At 49.1% G+C, this 19,803-nt stretch overlaps 1 protein-coding gene across 1 annotated transcript; it reads right to left on the bottom strand.

Moving 5' to 3' along the window:
* Positions 1–995: 995 nt before the first annotated feature.
* On the bottom strand, positions 996–6,612 carry LOC135367514 (uncharacterized). Its single transcript, XM_064600813.1, has 3 exons — positions 6,397–6,612; positions 2,221–3,034; positions 996–2,143 (listed from the first exon to the last, which is right to left on the bottom strand). The coding sequence occupies exons 1-3, from the start codon at positions 6,610–6,612 to the stop codon at positions 996–998; spliced, it is 2,178 nt and encodes a 725-aa protein (XP_064456883.1).
* Positions 6,613–19,803: the final 13,191 nt, after the last annotated feature.

Below are 19,803 nucleotides of genomic sequence, written 5' to 3'. Positions count from 1 at the left end.
GTGCCGTTGGATTTTTGCTCGTTGGCACAATTGGCAGCTTCGGGTTCAGTGCTTTACTTGTGCCTGTATTCCGGGCCAAACGTAGCGGGCGCTGATAAGCTTTTGTGTTCCTCGTATTCCAGGATGTGATAGGCCATGTAGCGTCTCGAAAACAGCTCGACGTAGGCATCCTGGGACAAATGAGCGGGGTCTTCCGGTGGAGACATCGCAAACTAGCGTAGTGGCTGTTCCGGGAAGAAGTACCTTTTCGAAACGTAGTGATGTTGTAGGGTCGGTGAGAAGTTTAGTCAGTTCTTCATCAGAACTTTGTCCGGCCGCCAACGCTTCGGGGGTGAACAGGACTTCGGCATCAGGTGGATTATCTGAAGAAATGATGCTGATGCGGCTTAATGCGTCAGCTACTGTGTTGTTGTATCCGCTGACATGTCGAATATCGGTGGAATATTCGGAAACAAACGTAAGCTGCCGAATCTCTCTAGGCGTATAGTTGTCACCCTTTGAAGTGAAGGCATGAGTCAGCGGCTTGTGGTCCGTATAAAGTGTGAATATACGACCCTCAAGGAAAGGGCGAAAATGCTTCACCGCGAGGTAAACTACAAGAAGTTCACGGGAGAACGCACTATAACGTTGTTCTCTCTCCTTTAGCTTGCGCGAGAAAAAAGAAAGGGGCTGCCAAAGCTCCTTTATCTTCCGCTGAAGCACTGCGCCGACTGCCGAGGCGGATGCGTCGACCATTAAGACTGTAGGCGCGTCGTGGCTAGGATGCACCAGTAAGGTGGCGTTGGCCAGGTCTTGCTTGATCTGCTTGAAAGCGTTAATGCTTGCTGGTGTCCAACAAAGAAGTCCTTTTTGTCTGTTAGCCTGTGTCAAAAGACTTTCCAACGGAAGAATGGTTTTAGCGCAGTTCGGAACAAATCTTCTGTAAAAGTTCACAACACCAAGAAACTCTCTGAGCTTGCGTGAAGATGTAGGTTGTGGGAACTCTTGTACCACCTTCACTTTGGTTGACAGAGGAGTGATTCCCAGATGGAGATGTGGTGGCCGAGGAAGCCGAGCTCTTCCACCCCAAACTTGCTTTTTATGGGGTTGATGACGATACCGAACTCCTCTAAGCGAGTGAAGAGCGTACGTAGGTGTTCTGCATGCTCTTGTGGTGAGGAGCTCGCAACGAGGAGGTCGTCAGTATAAGCGAAAACGAAGGGTAGACCTCTAATAACTGAATCTATGAAACGTTGGAAGGTCTGTGCCGCGTACCGCAGGCCAAATGACATGCGCTGAAATATGAATAGTCCAAATGGGGTTGAAAGTGCAGTCTTTGCAATGTCCTCATCTGCCACTGGTATCTGGTGGTACGCACGGATCATATCCACTTTCGAGAAAACTCGTGTGCCGTGTAAATTATTGGCGAAGTCTTGCATGTGCGGGATTGGATACCGATCCGGTGCGGTGACACGGTTCAGGGCTCTGTAATCTCCACATAGCCGCCAATCACCTGTTGTCTTTGGTACCAAATGTAGGGCAGAAGACCATGCGCTTGATGACGGTCTGATGATGCCTAGTTCGAGCATGTGCTCGAACTCGTTCTTGGCGACTTTGAACTTTTCCGGACTCAGACGCCGAGGATGTACGTGAACCGGTGGTCCCGTGGTTATGATGTGGTGCACTACGTCGTGTTTGACTGGGGCCTTGCAGTTGGGGGGTCGAGTAAGCGTCGGAAACTCACGAAGAATGGCATCGTACTCATTTGTGGGGGCCAACCCGCGGACCGTCATGAAACTTGGGCTGGAGGCTGTTACTGCATGGACCCAAAGTCTTGTAGTGGTGTCGATCAATCTTTTGCGGCTCATATCGACGAGTAGTCCGAAGTGAGCAAGAAAGTCTGCGCCGATTATGGCGTGGGGCACATTGGCTGAAACAAAGATACATCGGAAGGCGCGACGTAGGCCCAAGTTGAGCGTCACTAACTTCTCGCCGTACGTGATGATGGACGAACCATTGACCGCTTGCAGGCTGCTGCTGGGTGGACAGTGCTTCTTGGTTTCCTGAGAAGCGGGGATGACGCATACTTCGGCGCCGGTGTCGACCAGGAAACGAACACCAGTCTTACGGTCAGTAAGGCAGAAGAGTCGTTGACGACTGGAAACTGCGTCACCATAACCGGTCGTCTTCAGTTGCTGACGCTCCCATTTTCCTGCCGTGTGCATGGTGGCTGACACTTACGCGCTTGGTTGCCAAAAGTTTGATGATACCAGCACTTATCAGGATTTGCCCGTTGCTGCTGGGGTGAGGGACTACGACGATGAAATCCCTGTCGGCGAGTGGTCGTGCTGCGAGGTCTTGAGCTTGCCGTATTTCGAAATCGAAAACTGGAAGCGACCAGTTTCGAGAGGCGACTAGCTTCGTCGCGCAAGTTCTGAAAGTCCGACACTGATGGCAGGACAGGCTGTGGTAGAGCGGCACACACTGTTGAAGGTGCAATGTCAATCATTTTATCTGCCATTTCGGCTAAGGCTTGCAGTGACACAGCCTCGGATGTGGTTAAGATCATGCGCACTGTGTTTGGCAGACGTTGCAAGAATAGCTCCCTCAAGATGGAGTCGTCCAGCGTGGAGGCCTTGTCTCCCAATAACTGTTGCATGCGGCGAAGGAGCTCTGACGGTTTGCGGTCTCCAAGAACTTCGGCGGTGAGGAGTTGACGAAGGCACTCCTGCTCTGATGCCGTAGTACGTTTCGTAAGAGCAGTCTTCAAGGCTTCATAAGGGTTGTCCGAGGGAGGGTCTGTGATGATATCCCTCACTTCGGCTGCTTCTGTGGGACCCAACGCTCCGACTACATGGTAGAACTTTGTACTCTGAACTGTGATGGCACGCAAGGCAAACTGAGCCTCGATGTTGGCAAACCACAGTACGGGATCAGCAGGCCAAAACGGTGGAATTTTCACGGCAATGTGGTGCAGACCTGGGGATGTAGTTTCTGTTGCGTGGGAGGTAGTTGGTGGGAGCGGTGTAGCCATTCTCACGTTCGGGTCACCATTCTGTAGAAGGCAGCATGCTCGCACAAAGGCCAAGGTAGAAAAGATATTTATTGTTTTGGAACATCCTCCCACAACACCTCGGTACAAAGCGCCAGCGCCCTCACAACAACAAGGAAAGTCGGCACGTGTTGATAACACGGTAGCTATCAGACACTGATAACGGTGACGCCGCTACAACTTCATTGCTAACTGTGTATCATAACCCTCGAACGAGTGTTCTCCAACAGCTGGGTTGTCATGTGCTCCAGACACAAACGGATCCCATGATGACTGCCGAGACGGCAGCTCTGCATTGAACGGCGCAATACGGCGTCAAGTCTATCCGCGAGACGTGTGGGTTGATGCTGACCTGGACAACGGCGCCCACGACACTTGGCGTCTCATGCACAGACCGCTCTAAACTCCTAGAAGAATTGAGAAGTAAGTTGCTCGGGGAGACACGGCAGAAATTACCGTGGCAGCCCCATTGGCAATTCTCCTCCCGCGCCTCAGTTTAAGCTACGCGCGACCAGCGCGAGAGCCACCAGTTCTGGCTTTCGGACCATTCGGTCGTATTAAAAAGCTATATCTTATCCAGACTTGTTTGTCTCCTCAGTCAGCGCCATTGCCCATTCTTCTCGGAGCCTAAGTTTAAAGGAACTGTAAAGTGAATTTCAACCCAGGGTTATCTTATGATTTTATGAAAGCCTCGGAAGAGTACATCTCAGTTACGGAATATTTCTTTTTGAATCCCTTTTTTCTTTGAGTAATCGAATTTCAAAGATTGCATTCGAGCGCGAAGCTCAGTACTCCCTCAGCAACAACATTGAGTTGGCTCGTGTCGGCTACGGCTAGTCTCGCCTTTCTAATCCACCTCCCGGTCTGTGGCGAAGGCGTAATGTTGTTTTGAGTAAATGAAAAAATGTCTAGAAAGCAAGCGAGCTGGTGAAGATGATGGTTTTGAGGTCTACGTCGTGTGATGTCGATTTTTCCAAACTTGAATGCCCTCGAGCCTGCGATAGTCCAGCAGTCACGCCCGCAAAACTTTTGTTCTTCCGAGTGCACGCGCTAGACGCAGCATGACACGACATCATCCGCAGAATCGTCGACGGAGGACGAATTACCGTCATTGCAGTCACCTGGCCGCCGTGGGAAACACTCTTCATGTGTAATGAAAATGTTGAGAACCTCGCAGCGGAAATATAGCATTGCTCTTTCGGTCCAGGTGTCCTTGCGGCAAATGCGTGCCGATGCCGACGGCAGAAGAATGCCTTTGTTGCCGCGAAATGAGAAGTTACTGAAGCAACGCATCGGTTGCATTTCAAGAAACCTGTACTTTGATATACTCTGGCTGAAGACTGAGTTGCTCCAGGTATGCTACTGCTACGTGAGAGAAAGCGACGAGTACGCTGTTATCAGGAACAGCAAAGTGAACAAGTGAGTTCAGTCATGTGTGCCTTCAGTTTGTTATTAGTAAATAATTTTACGCTGTCCATGGTACATGCAGGAAGTTTCGGTACGTTGCCTACAAGCAGTTTACCAGGTGGCTCTGGGGACCATTAGGAAAGCACAGCAGAAAAGTCCTCGAAGCATGTGCTGTACATGCCATAATAGAAAACTTTCCTTCTGTAGCATACAGAGGTTTTTGCCTTTTTGATGTGTGATGCAGTAGGTGCTGTTTGACCATGTGTATGTTTATCGCTTTCACTGAGATGAAGCTCTCCCTTTTCTTTCAGGCGTTTGTAGGCAGCATTGAATGCCTCCCATCTTGACAGAGGCACACTGGATGGTTTGGTCGTGAACACTGCTTGATCACAACAGTACCCCTTTCATGCACAATAGAGGTCTGCCATATACCCTTCTGAAATAACCAGACAGCCCCTACACAGTAAAATACATTCTACAGACATCAAAGCTTGTAATGTTGCTTTATTGAACACTGTGCTGATGAATGAGCATACAAGTGATGTGGAAAGCACTCTATAGTCAGGGAAGAACACTGTCGTGTCTTGCACGTATTCGAAACAATTTGTTGGAAATTAAGGAAATACATAACACAAAGAACACCACGAAGTACAGTTTTCTTAGCCCTGCTATCGCAACGACGGAGAGATCACATATCGCTGCTTTCAAGAGCAGCTGACACAAACTTAAAATTATTGCGGCCGTAGGCCGCGCAGTCCACACGCAGGACCTTTTGGATGGCATCTTGCGCAGCAGAGGTCAGCATAGCCTTTCGGTGCTCCTTTTCTGTTGTGCGTGGAGGAGTTTCTAGCAGTTGGTCTCTTCTGTCTCTCATAAAAGTTTACAGTGCAGTTTAAAGTGCACAGTTTATATTTCGCGAATATTTTTTCAATAGGGTTGAAGAATGGACTGTACGGAGGCACGTGCTTCGTTACGTGCGTTTCTTGGAGACGGGCTTTATGCTCACGCTTGTGACATGAAGCGTTATCGAATATAAAAGCCGCATTTGCTTCAGGTTCAAGTTGCACGACAGCGCGAGACGCATCTTGGAGAAATTCGTTAAAGGTGGGCCAGCTGACGCGCTCTACAAGTCTCCATAGCAATAGGCCGTTGGCTGACATACAACCGAGGACGTTTATATTCGCCCCCTTTGTGCTTGTTCTCTTCTCCACAGCAGGCGCCCCTCGCTTGGACCTGTCGAAGCTTCGTGAACACTAGACGTTCAGGTTCGTTTCGTCTATACAGGGTGTCCCACAAAACGTGTAATTGAATTATAATTAAAAAAAACACGCCATCTAGAATCATGCGGTCAACGGCTTTTGTTCTTATTAGGTTTTTGCCACCACCTTCTGATGTGAATGTCATGTATCGTAAGTTTAATTGTGTAAATATTTGCGAACTGAACTCGGAAATTTGCCAAGTAGAGGTCACTTTTTTGCTCCACCAATGTGAAGAGTGTGCCGAATTTATTCAAATTGATGATAATTGACACTGACATTCACGCGCTATCCCATCGGAAAAAGTAGCCGAACATCATGCTTTTCGGAGCACCGGACCATAACGCGCGATGACTTTTTGAGCGCTCACTCCGACGAAAGGAGGTTCCAAACCCAGCCTACAGAGTGATAGTGAGAAAAAGTATCAGTTCGTGAAATTGGGAGAAGGAAAGTGGTCCCAGCGAAAGTCAGACGCGATAAGCCATGCCTGTGTAGAGCGAGAAAAGAGGCGACCAGGCTCTACTGAGGTTGATGGGTTTAATGACGGTTAATGGCGATGAACCGAAAACGAAAGCTCAGGTCGCGCGCAGTGCTGCGCGTAACCGATGGCGGTGCTGGTGATGACGATGACACATGGTGGAGGAAGTCGGCGCCAAGAATTGCGAAAGGGAGGTCGGCGATGGTAAAAACCCAACGAAATACTCTTCGCAGGCCGAGGTCAAGGGTGACGGAGCGTTGGCCGTAAGTTGATATGCTCGACTTGTTGACGGCCTGCAAAGCCGAGCCTGGACGTCGGTGGCGTTTTTCTGCGGGGGTTGGTGGAACGACGCTGACGTCAGCCTCGGTATCCACTAGGAAGCGACAGCCGGACACGCGGTCCGTGATCCGGAAGAGCAGGCTGTTGTCGCCCCCACCCATGAGAGCCGTTAATGGTTGGGGGAGCGTTTCCCGGCCACGAGCAAGGGGCCTGTCAGTTTCTTGCGGCATCTTCGAATTTACGATGGTACCAGCAGAACTGGTGCTGAGAGGGCGAAGGAGACCGGTAACGGGATGGTGAGCAGCGACGGCAAAAGGAGCGCCGCGGGGAACGTGGTCGCTGGGCGGGAATGGCGTCCACCCGGTTCGCCAGGGCCGCCACCGTAGTCTGCAGTTGCTGGAGCGACGTGCTGATCTCATTGATGGCAACGTCCACAGGGGGAGGGGAGCTGCGGGGAACCAGAGCGGCAACGGCTCCTGGCGGTGGGAGGCCAGCGAAATCCAGAATGCGGTCCGCCATCTTCGCCAAGTCATCCAGGCGGGAATTTTCGCCGGCGGCCAAGATCATGCGTACATTGTGGGGTAAACGTTGTAAGAAAACTTCGCGTAGTATTGAATCGTCCGTGGTAGGGTTGCCAGCGAGGTCGCGCATGCAGCGTAGTAGCTGTGTGGGCCGCCGATCGCCGATCTCTTCACTGTTGAGAAGCTGCTGCTAACGACACTCCTCAGAAGCAGACGTACGGCGAATCAACTCGTCCCTTAAGGTGTCATAGGGCAACTCGGCATGAGGATGGATGATTAGATCGCGGACTTCCGCCGCAGCCTCTGGAGGAAGGTTTGCCATGGCGTAGCCAAACCTTGATGCCTGAGATGTGAGGTGACGTCCGTCGAAGAGAACCTCCGCCTGCGCGAACCACAGCTGAGGGTCTGAGATGGAGAAAGGCGGGAGGCGGAGCGGTGCCACAGAAGCTTCAAGCGGTGGAAGTGGCGGTGGCCGGTTGGCAGGCGAAGGGCTGGTGGAGTGCTGGTCACCGTTCATGATGGTGGAACGTTGGAACGCACGTCGGGATCACCAGTTGTAGAGCGAGAAAAGAGGCGACCAGGCTCTACTGAGGTTGATGGGTTTAATGACGGTTAATGGCGATGAACCGAAAACGAAACCTCGGGTCGCGCGCAGTGCTGCGCGTAACCGATGACGGTGCTGGTGATGAGGATGACGCTGCTGCTACACCTGTGTCATCTCTTTCTGCGATGCCCGGGTGGGCTGGGTTTCCAACCTCTTTTCGTCGGACTGACAACAATCGTGCTGAAAAATTCGTTGCGCGCTATCCTGTGGGAGCTCCGTAGAGCGTGATGTTCGGCTATTTTTTTCCGATGCGATAGCTCCTGAACACCCCTGCCAATTATCATTAATTTGAGTAAATTAGACACGCTCTTTACATTGGTGGGGTAAAAAAGTGACCTTTCCGACTTGAGTTCGCAGAAATTTACATAATTAAACTTACGTTACACGACATTCACATCACGAGCTGGCAAAAGCCAAGTAGAAACAAATGCCGTTGACCGCATCACTCTAGGTGGGGCAGTCTTTCTATTATAATTCAATGACACGTTTTCTGGGACACCCTGTATAGTAGCGTAGCACTTGAGGTTCGTTCACCTGCAACCATTGTGCATATGTTTTTCTCGTTTCCTTCAAATCGGTCCTGTTTCTGTCCTGTGGTTGGAGAGTGAGAAGCTTTATCGAGTAACCGTGTCCACCTAACAGTCTGTCATTAGACGACGTACTGATCTCCAATCCCGGTCACCTAACTTGCAAGGCACATTTCAATTGGTTTAGGGTAAATGCGGGATACTCGTCAACAATAGAAGCCAGTTCTTCGTGTACAACCTCCGAAGATTTTCTTTTTGATCTTCCGCGGCTCTACAAGGCGGTCCTGTTTGTCCGTGCGATGGACCTCGCAGTTTTGATGTTGACGCCGAGAGCTGCTGCTACCTGCTTCAGGTCGCCCCCTCTTCGGGCGCAGTCAATAATTCGAGCCCTGTCTTCTGTTGACATCTCCCTGTAGTTTTGACGCGGTTCTCCGAGATTTTTCCTTGGTCGTGCTCTTCCTATCGCCAATTAAGAAATTAGATGGAGCGCGATAAGCGACGGGGCTATAGTCAGCAAAGCTTTCATTTGTCTGCGAAGTGGTCGTCGGCAATCACGTCTGCCTGGACAACAGCATACACTCATGTCTGTCTTAGGAAGCTTTAATAAAAAACAGGTCACTTTGAATCCGGTTGAGAACAACTAAGTACCCGTCATTTTAAAGTGATCTGTTTTTATTAAATTTTCGTAACAAACACTGGAGATGTACGCTGTTGCCGATGCAGACGTGATTGTAGCATAGGTGGGCATTTTGGTGAAACCTCACTCGCCCTCACCCTCACCGCCCTCACGAGCACAGACCCTCACTCGCCCTCACCCTCACGGCACTCACAAACGCAAGCCCTGAGGGCCTTACCCTCATAAGGTCTCCTGTGAGTGCACTCATGTGGTTGTGCCCCTCATGAGACCTCCTGTGAGTGCACTCATGAGGTCTGAGGGGCCCCAAGTCTCTGTGAGTGAAGTCACTGGTGAGGCCTGAGGTGTGTGAGGTCAGTATGAGGGCATTCAGAAATGAGGTCAAATGACGCATACCAGACGTGCGCAAATTAAATTATGAAGGCATTGATGATATGGTTCCAGCGACACAACCACCGGCTGTGTACTTTAAAGGGCTGGCGTGCACGTATTTAGCAATTTCGTCTACGTCGCGCTGGGAACACAGCAAAGCGTCCTGAGCTGACTGATTACTTCATGATATGGTTCCAGCGACCCAACTACTGGCGGGTGCACTTTGAAGGGCTGGTGTGCCCGTTTTTAGCAATTTCGTCTACGTCGCACTGGGAACACAGCAAAGCCTCCTGAGCTGACTGATTACTTGGTGATATGGTTCCAGCGACCCATCTAGAGGCAGGGTGCACTTTAAAGGGCTGGTGTGCACGTTTTTACAAATTTAGTCTATGTCGCGCTGGGAACACAGCAAAGCGTCCTGAGCTGACTGATTACTTGGTGATATGGTTCCAGTGGCCGAACTACCGGCAGGGTGCACTTTAAAGGGCTGGTGTGCACGTTTTTATAAATTTAGTCTATGCGCGCTGGGAACACAGCAAAGCGTCCTGAGCAGACTGATTACTTGGCGATATGGTTCAAGCGACCCATCTACAGGCAGCGTGCACATTAAAGGGCTGGTGTGCACGTTTTTACAAATTTAGTCTATGTCGCGCTGGGAACACAGCAAAGCGTCCTGAGATGACTGATTACTTGGCGATATGGTTCCAGCAACCCAACTACAGGCAGGGTGCACTTTAAAGGGCTGGTGTGCACGTTTTTACAAATTTAGTCTATGTCGCGCTGGGAACACAGCAAAGCGTCCTGAGCTGACTGATCACTTGGTGATATGGTTCCAGTGATTGAACTACCGGCAGGGTGCAATTTAAAGGGCTGGTGTGCCCGTTTTTAGCAATTTCGCGTACATCGCGCTGGGAACAGAACAAAGTCTACAGAGCTGACTGATTACTTCGTGATATGGTTCCAGCAACCCAACGAGCGGCAGGGTGCACTTTGAAGGCGCTTGTGTGCCCGTTTTTAGCAATTTCGTCTACGTCGCGCTGGGAACACAGCAAAGCGTCCTGAGCTGACTGATTACTTGGCGATATGGTTCCAGCGACCCATCTACAGGCAGGGTGCACTTTAAAGGGCTGGTGTGCACGTTTTTACAAATTTAGTCTATGTCGCGCTGGGAACACAGCAAAGCGTCCTGAGCTGACTGATTACTTGGTGATATGGTTCCAGTGATCGAACTACCGGCAGGGTGCAATTTAAAGGGCTGGTGTGCCCGTTTTTAGCAATTTCGCGTACATCGCGCTGGGAACAGAACAAAGTCTACAGAGCTGACTGATTACTTCGTGATATGGTTCCAGCAACCCAACGAGCGGCAGGGTGCACTTTGAAGGCGCTTGTGTGCCCGTTTTTAGCAATTACGTCTATGTCGTGCTGGGAACACAGCAAAGCGTCCTGAGCTGACTGATTACTTGGCGATATGGTTCCAGCGACCCATCTACGGGCAGGGTGCACTTTAAAGGGATGGTGTGCACGTTTTTAAAAATTTAGTCTATGTCGCGCTGGGAACACAGCAAAGCGTCCTGAGCTGACTGATTACTTGGTGATATTGTTCCAGTGACCGAACTACCGACTGGGTGCACTTTAAAGGGCTGGTGTGCCCGTTTTTAGCAATTTCGTGTATATCGCGCTGGGAACAGAACAAAGTCTACAGAGCTGACTGATTACTTCGTGATATGGTTCCAGCAACCCAACGAGCGGCAGGGTGCACTTTGAAGGCGCTTGTGTGCCCGTGTTTAGCAATTTCGTCTACGTCGCGCTGGGAGCACAGCAGATCGTCCTGAGCCGACTGATTACTTGGCGATATGGTTCCATCGACCCATATACAGGCTGGGTGCACTTTAAAAAGCTGGTGTGCCCGTTTTTAGCAATTTTGTCTACTTCGCGCTGAGAACACAGCAAAGCCTGCTGAGCTGACTGATTACTTCGCGATATGGTTCCAGCGACCCAACTACCGAGAGCGTGCACTTTAAAGGACAGGTGTGCCGGTTTTTAGCAATTTCGTCTATGTCGCGTCGGGAACACAACAAAGCCCAGGACAATTGGCTGTGTTCCCAGCGCGACGTAGACGAAATTGCTAAAAACGTGCACATCAGCCCTTTAAAGTGCACCCTGCCGGTAGTTGGGCCGCTGGAACCATATCACGAAGTAATCAGTAAGCTCAGGAGGCTTTGCTGTGTTCCCATCGCGACATAGACGAAATTGGTAAAAACATGCACACCAGCCCTTTAAAGTGCACCCTGCCTGTAGTTGGGTCACTGGACCCATATCACGAAGTCATCAGTCAAATCAGGACACTTTGCTGTGTTCCCAGCGCGATATAGACGAAATTGCTAAAAACGTGCACACGAGCCCTTTAAAGTGCGCCCTGCCTGTAGTTGGGTCGCTGGAACCATATCACCAAGTAATTAGTCAGCTCAGGACGCGTGGCTGTGTTCCCAGAGCGACGTAGACGAAATTGCTAAAAACGGGCACACCAGCCCTTTAAAGTGCACCATGCCAGTAGCTGGGTCTCTGGAACCATATCATGAACTAATCAGTCAGCTCAGGAGGCTTTGTCGTGTTCCCAGCGCGATGTAGATGAAATTGCTAAAAACGTGCACACGAGCCCTTTAAAGTGCACCATGCCTGGAGTTGGGTCGCTGGAACCATATCGCCAAGTCCTCAGTCAACTCAGGACACGTGGCTGTGTTCTCAGCTCGACGTGGACGAAATTGCTAAAAACGTGCACCCCAGCCCTTTAAAGTGCACCCTGCCGGTATAATTGGGTGGCTGGAACCACGTCACCAAGTAATCAGTCAGCCAAGACGCTTTGCTGTGTTCCCAGCGCGACAAATACGAAACTGCTAAAAACGGGCAGACCAGCCCTTTAAAGTGCACACTGCGTGTAGGTGGGTCGATGGAACCATATCACCAAGTAATCCGTCAGCTCAGGACGCTTGGCTGTGTTTCCAGCGCGACGTAGACGAAATTCCTAAAAGTGGGCACATCAGCCCTTTAAAGTGCACCCTGGCGGTAGCTGGATCGCTGGAACCATATCACTAGTGCCTTCATAATTTGCCCACGTCTCGTAAGCGTCATTTAACCTCATTCCTGAATGCACTCACACTGACCTCACACCCCTCAGGCCTCACCAGTGACTTCACTCACACAGGCCTGGCGCCCCTCAGACCTCATGAGTGCACTCACAGGAGGTCTCATGAGGGGCAAAACCTCATGAGTGCACTCACAGGAGACCTCATGAAGGTAAGAACCTCATGAGTGCACACACGGATGCCTCAACCGCGGGCTTGCCCTCACTCAACCTCACCTCAAAGGCGTGAGGTGAGGGTGAGGGGCACTCATGAGGGCCCTCATGAGTGAGTTCGCCCAGCTATGGATTGCAGACGCCCACTTCGCAGACGAACGAAAGGTTTGCAGACTCACCTTTAACGAATTTCTCCAAGATGCGTCGCGCGCTGTCGTGCAACTTGAACCTGAAGCAAATGCAGCTTTTATATTCGATAACGCTCCATATCACGAGCGTGCGCTGTGAAGCCCGTCTCCAAGAAACGCACTTCACGAAGTACTTGCCTTCGTACAGTCCAGTCTTCAACCCTATCGAAGACATGTTTGCGAAGTTGAAACTGTGCGTGGAGGCTTTTCTCAGAGAAGGAAGAGACCAACTGCTAGAAACTCCTGCAGGCACTACAAAAAAGGAGCACCGAAAGGCTATGCTGACCTCTGCTGCGCAAGCTGCCACGCAAAAGGTCCTGCGTGTGGACTGCGCGCCTACTACCGCAATAATTTTAAGTTCGTGTCAGCTGCTCATGAAGGCAGCGATATGTGATCGCTCCGTAGTTGCGATAGCAACTACTACTGCACGGTGAACTATACTGCATGGTTTTCTTTGTGTTATTTATTTCCTTAATTTCACTGATTAAATTGTTTCGGATACGTGCAAGACCCGACAGTGTTCTTCCCTGACTATAGAGTGCTTTCCACATTACATATTCCCGGCTCAAAGTAAATCAAACACTACCGGGCCAGAAACATCGTCCGATGGTTTGTGTTCATGTTCAGAGTCACAGGACAGCCATAATACCGTCACCATTTTCTCCTTCTGCTTGTTGTTTACATAATTATTTAACCTACATTTATAATCAGTTGCCTTCGTCACAAGGATATGTTGTGTGGAAGGAAGTTGTGTTCTTAGAAGACGCGCTCCTGTCAGGAAAATCAAAAATATTAAACAAATTTTCTCCAAACAAAGTCATTTGGAGCTGCCGCATCATCAAATACACTTGCCAGCAATTTATTTCATCGGTGGATTAAATGATGCAGCACGCGGTTTAAAATGTTTGTACGCAGATTATTTGACTTGGCGCCCGGATTAAAAATTTTGGGTCGGATTAAATGGCATGGCACCTGGATTAAAACTTTGGCAGGTGGATTATTTAGTCTGGCGCCTAGATTATAAATTTGGCAAATGGATTAAAATGAGCGGAGAAATCCCGTAGAAGATAAGAAGGAAAAATGTATCAAGCGAAGGGTACCGTGCATAGTTGGGAAGCGACATAGAATTTTTCAGTCTTCGTGATCTTCTGGTACGTCTTCAGGACCACACGAACGATTGAGAAATGGTTTGCGCTACAACTGCGCTGTGAACGTTCCTAAATCGTTTCCTTACTGGACGTCACGTTTGCCGTAATACATTTCGATGTCTTTCATTCTGCCAATGTGTCATGCCGTCAATTCTTACCTCGCGTAGCGTGTCAGCCAAGGCGTAGCACAAGCGCAGTGCCGCACACAGTCTCTTCGCTTCCTAATGATAATAATGCCAACGAATGAAATAGTAAACACAAAAACTGAAAACGATATCAGTCCCGACATACCTTAAGCCTCATTCACGCATGCGTTTCTTGAGGCGGCGCCGCGTCTTCCCGGACGCGACAGGGTTCCAGAAGCTTTTCGAGAGCCGCTTCGAGCCGCAGCTCTCGAGAGCAGATCCGCAAACGCTTTCCATTCAGCCAATGGAAACAATCGCGGAGGGGCGGAAATGGCTTCCTTTGGCCCCGGCGGGCCTCCCAGCACAAAAGCGATACCACGCGGGGATCTTTTGCCCTTTTGTGTGTGCGTTTGGTGTGACCGTGTAAATGAATTCATCGTCACGAAAAGTGGTCAACGACGAGCTGGGAGTTTGGCGATCCACAGAATCAACGAAAATAAATACGACCTTGAGCGTGACCGTGTGCTTTGCTAGCCGGCAGGTAAACATGCGGCTCACTTCTTCTGAAGTTCCTGTTCTGCGTCTGTATTATACGGGGTGTTTTTTTTGTGTGTGTGTGAGGACATATTCTTTATAAAAAAGTTATGAGAGCAGCATGGATGTCGTTTTTGCAGTTGTGTTATACGTCCAGGCGGACATCCTTCGGACGAAAGTATGCAACTACGGGATGACTAATTACCTAAAATTCAATAATCAACTCTTTAGTTAGGGGATATCGGGCAAAAGCGAGTCCCCGCAGCGCTACCAGCCAATCCGTGATGTTGATAAATAAATTTTCTCATGACAGCAGAATGAGAGACTGTCTTAGTTGAAAGCCATTCCACGTTTAAAAAGTCCTGAAACACGCACGTGCGTTAAAGTTCCCAAACTTTGATGCGGTAATCAGCCGAAACCGAAACCGCGGCGACCTGAAACGCAGGGAGTGCAGCGCCTATTTCCCGTCAGAGGGCCACATGACTAGGAGCGATGGAGATGATCGGAGTAGGTGACGATCTGGCTGGCCAGATAAGCCGCTTTTCGGCCCCAGATAAGCCTCTGTGAGCGAAGGTGATGCGCGCATGACTCTTTTTAGCGCCTTTTCGGCTCATTTGCAAACCGAAATTCAGCGATGGATATTTCAGGGCACGCGCCCCTTAAAAAAAAGAGGTTGGAGTGGACTTCCACCAGGATTGTCTCCCGTGCTGCTATTTCGCTTTTGCCCGTAATTCCCTAACTAAAGACTTAATTAATGAATTTAGGTAATTAGTCATCTTGTAGTTACATACGCTCTTCCAGAGGATGCACGTCTGGCCGTCGAACTCAACTGCAAACATGCTTCTCTCGTAGCCTTTTCATAACAAATCAGTCCTCATAAAAAAAGAGAGAAAAAGGAAACAAAAAAAAAATCCGGTATTGCGACACGTATGTCATTCCGACGGCTGATGATTCAAGCAGAAACGGTTCACGGTGTAAATATGGACGGAGTGACAGAAGTGTCGGTACAATCTTGACGTAGCAACAACAACGAAACGCGTTTGCACGCTGGCGACTCGGCATTGTGTAACCGACTGCCCTCGACCGCGCCGGGAACACTGAGGCGCCACAGCTTTTTGAAGGAATACATGTGTGAATGAGCCTTAAGTGCCTGTACATGATAGCATCGTCATAACAGTAAAACTGAACAATGCGCTGTTGAATGAAGCTTGACAATGAACCCATGAAATAGTTATCACCATAAAAGAGAGAAAATAATGAAAATGAAACCTTGCTTAGCATATTAATATTCCTAAGAAAGCGACAATGAAACGCCTTGGGTTCAGTTCAATCACAAAGTTCGAAGTGGTACCAGTTGATAATTTTTTTTCCCCTGGATATCGACGTCACTTGAGAAGTCATATCATGACAATCCTGCTATGTTAGTGGTGTGACGCAATATTTTTATATATTCAGTCACAAAGTTATTTGCATCAACAAACTACAGACGTGTACATGCCTGTTGAGAATCTATGCACTTAATGTCGCTATTTTGTCCCCAGACGTAGGCATGCCCTCTACTCTATCGTTTGTATCCTACTGGCATCAATATTATGCAGTAAGAGACATGCCCCGCATGGTGGTCCAAGCTTCGATTTGATAGTCGTACCGAATTCGCGCTTGATACGACTATTTTGCTTGCCAGGCTTGTCTATTTTGCATGAACAATACAGTTTTGCAAGTACTAAACCATTGAAAGGATGTGAGCAGAGTTTGCTATTTGAACCCAGCATTTTACTTTTATTTGCTGTTTCTATTGGTCTTGGCGTGCACGTTTCCATAAGTGCCAAAATGAAGCCGCTTTTTCTTTTTGTCATGACCCCTCTTATTATGTACTCAATGCAGCATGCTTATCCCGAGTCAAGACATGGGACTGCATCAGGAAATCTTCACATATGCGGTAAAGAGACGGTCGCATACGTTCCAGTCCATTTCAAACCTATACTGCCATTCTATTCCTCCTGGTTAGTATTACTAAGAAGTTAGTAATGTATCGAAAATCCTACGCGAAATAGTGGCGTAGATGGACAGCTATTCGACGGAATACATGACAAGAGCGGACGACAGATGTTGAGAGTATTCCGGAATTCCCTCTCTGGAAAAATGAGAAAACGTCACTCCCTCAGAACCAATCAGAGCACGACACTGAGAAAAAGAATGCCGCGCCCGTGCGGGCGTCTCGTAGAGTGACGGTGCGTCTGGACAGCGCCTTTCCTCCTCTGAGCGCCGCCCTCTCCCTCCTTTACTTAGAGAGTGACGTCAAGTCACCGAAGCTTCTGTGGTCTTTAGAATTCGTTCATTTAATAGTTAAAGGGGTTGAGAAACCGCACGGATAGAACTTTGTCTCTGGCAGGGTTTGTACGACTCACTCCAGGCACTCCGTACGCAAAGTCCCACCTCCCACATCCTGTTATTTTTTATGCTACGGACTTTTAAAAAATTCCCATTTTCGAGGCCCCCGCCGACCGTGGCGCCAAGCGGTGTAGGGCAGCTCCATGAAGTAGGCGGGAACTGACGCCTTGACCAGTTGTTCTATGGCTCTACGTCATAGACCTTCCGCTTATTTCACTTCGCCGCGCCGCGTCCCAGAGCTCGCCGCGTCCCTGTTTACAGGCGTCGTTTCGAGCACGGGAACTTCTTACTTCCGCTGCGTGCTCGGTACTACGTCATACCGAGATCGGGCGAGGAGGAGGCGCGCCAAGAGTGAAAGGATCGCCTCATATTCAAGGAACTAGTAGCGGTTGAATGCTGAGTGGTCTTGGATTCTTTTCTGCATCTCTGCTTATGGGATATAATGAAGTCTAAGGAGCATATTAGTCACACATACCCGAATCACCTTTGGTCGTATGTTTAAACGTATCACGTGACTCTTGCAAGCCCATAAACCTTCGGTGGCGATGCGTCCAAGACGAGCAGTATCAACAGGATCTTTACAGGAAAACAAACAACAAGCAGTGAGTTGCTGGTGCACCAAATACAGATTTTAGGCCTTTTGTTAGAAAATATTCGTGACGTAGTTCTCCATCCTTGTGTCATTATTGGAGCACGGATAAAGAGGCATTAAAAGGTGCCGAAATATGCATGCAACTATGCACTGAAAATCTTCGAAATGTGCAGTAAAAATCATTGAATGCGACGTTTTCCATTGTTTTTGGCACGAAAGCAATGCACAAAATGCCTATTTTTTAAGAAGTTAGTATTTTGTTAGGTATATTACGGTAAAATAAAGCCGCATTCGTTCTGCAGAACACAGCAAAGGATACCTGCGCCAAGATATAAATCATGGAGCTAAAGGCTTTGCGTTGGTGATTGACAAAATAGCGTAAACGCAGTCGAGCTGGTGGGCGATACCCATGGCGAAATAAGCCTGAGCATGAGCAACACGAAAAAACGAACAAACGTGTAGATTCGTATTTTTTTGGTGTTGCCCATGCTCAAGCTTGTTTCGTCAACGCTTGGAGTTCGGCACTGCATCATGACGATTGAAATGCGAACGCCGCCGGTCTTCGAAACGGTCATGTGGCGAAGGTGAAGTAGAGCCCATCAGCCATGCACGGTGTGGAGGATGAAGCAGCCAGGGTACGGGCTGAGCACCGCACCTCACCCCATCGAAACAAGGAAAACATTCGATTCTGACCAGCATTTTTGCGAAAGACGACCCACGCCGCCCCGAAACTAGCAAAATCATCCATGAAAAAAGAAGAAAAAAGAAGTAAGCTCTCGCACCTGAAAACATAGCAAAATATGCACTTTTCATGCGCTTTCGTGCTATATATGCCACAACGAGCAAACCATGCCTTTATATACATCATAGAACCCTCTGATCGGTCCCAAACCAACAACGAAAGTGTTTGCTCATCGTCAAGATACGAAACCATATCGACAAAAAACATGCACTTGCAAGAAAATCCGCGCCATTATTCTGTTTTTAATAATTGCATTGCTGAATTTATTATTCAAGCTACAATTTTTAATCTTGTTGTCACTTAATTTAATCAATGTACTATAAATCTTGGTCCAACCATCATGCTGTACAATCAGTTACCGTAATTTCACGCGTATAAACCTCCCCGCAGATAAGCCGCAGGACGCGTTTTTAGGAAAGCTTTGAAAATTTTCTGGCAGATAAGCCGCACTCGCAGATAAGCGGCGGGCAATACGAGACGACTGATTTGTGCGACAAAGGAGACCATAGAGAAGGCCATAAGCCCTGTGGTCCATACTCCGGGGTCAGCTCTAGAGTTCTACCAAGATCGGATTGTGCCCTTGTTGGGCGCTTTTCATGGATTGATGGGTCAGTGGTCTTCCAGAAGACGTGAATCACTGTCACCACTTTCGTTAAAGCTGCCTTGGGGAATGCACCAGGAAGATTAATCTACTCGAATGTGGACCCGACCCTGTTACGCACTGTTCGTGCATCTGCAGGAGCAGTGCTGTTCCAGAGACACCGTCGGCCCTTTCGTTAAAACCGGCGCATGGGGAAAATACTAGGAAAGATAAGCCGCACCGGTGGATAAGCCGCAGAGCGCCCGTGAGAAAAAAAAAATCGCACATAAGCTGCGGCTAATACGCGTGAAATTGCGGTACTTCTTAAATCGCTAGTAGGACATTCTGAGTGTGTTCATATGTCAACAATGACACACAAGCCTCATGTGCCTAAGGACAATGAGAGAAGGAAGTCACTAAAAAGCTGGCTAAAACGTTTAAGTGGCTTCCTTCTTTCATACGAGTGTCGTCCGCACCCTTAGTGACGGATATGTTAGTGGCTTACCACCTTGTGTACGAAGCAGGGCACAGGCAGATTCTCCAGTGGGTTCCAGCTCATTCTGGGGTTGTGGGGAATAAGCAGGCCGACAGCGCTCTCTGTTATCGGAGACGGACGAGTATTGCACTATTGAGAGGAGACCGTCGTTCCACCCTTCGACGTCTAGCGAAACCTCTGGCTTCCCGCCAATGGACAACCGACATTCTCCCCCCATCTATGCTGAGCAGAGTTGATCCATCGCTTTCCGCATGCCACGAAACATCTCTCGTCAAGATGCTGCATTGATTCATCGAATGCGACTCGATGTGGCTTTTACAGCCCAGGCGTTGCCGCTTCAGACAACTTGACTCTTCTAGATTGCTGTGACAGCAATCTAGTGCGGTGCTCTAGAGGATCTTGAGCACATTCTTCTTCATTGCCCACACCACCAACCTTCCCGAACCGCGCTCTCCGAGTCTCTTAATCAGCTGGACCCTCGCCCATTCTCCCTATCGATATTGATTGGTCCCTGTCCGAATCCAACCCACCAACGCTCTGCGCTCAAAGCTCTTTTGAACTTTCTGCACACAATCGGATGTCGATCCTCATTGTGAAGGGACT

Source organism: Ornithodoros turicata, chromosome 8 (genome assembly GCF_037126465.1).
Source record: "Ornithodoros turicata isolate Travis chromosome 8, ASM3712646v1, whole genome shotgun sequence".
In the NCBI taxonomy this organism is placed as follows: domain Eukaryota; kingdom Metazoa; phylum Arthropoda; class Arachnida; order Ixodida; family Argasidae; genus Ornithodoros; species Ornithodoros turicata.
This window is presented reverse-complemented; position numbering and strand designations above follow the sequence as displayed.

Bases quoted from the DNA above. Each gene is read 5' to 3' on its own strand.
- LOC135367514 (XM_064600813.1), bottom strand. From the start codon at position 6,612: ATGGGTGGGGGCGACAACAGCCTGCTCTTCCGGATCACGGACCGCGTG. The intron at 3,035-6,396 runs GTATTTCGTTGG...TGCCTTCTACAG, and splicing joins TTGACCTCGGCCTGCGAAGA to AATGGTGACCCGAACGTGAG. The intron at 2,144-2,220 runs GTAAGTGTCAGC...ATGGTGACGCAG, and splicing joins AACTTTTGGCAACCAAGCGC to TTTCCAGTCGTCAACGACTC.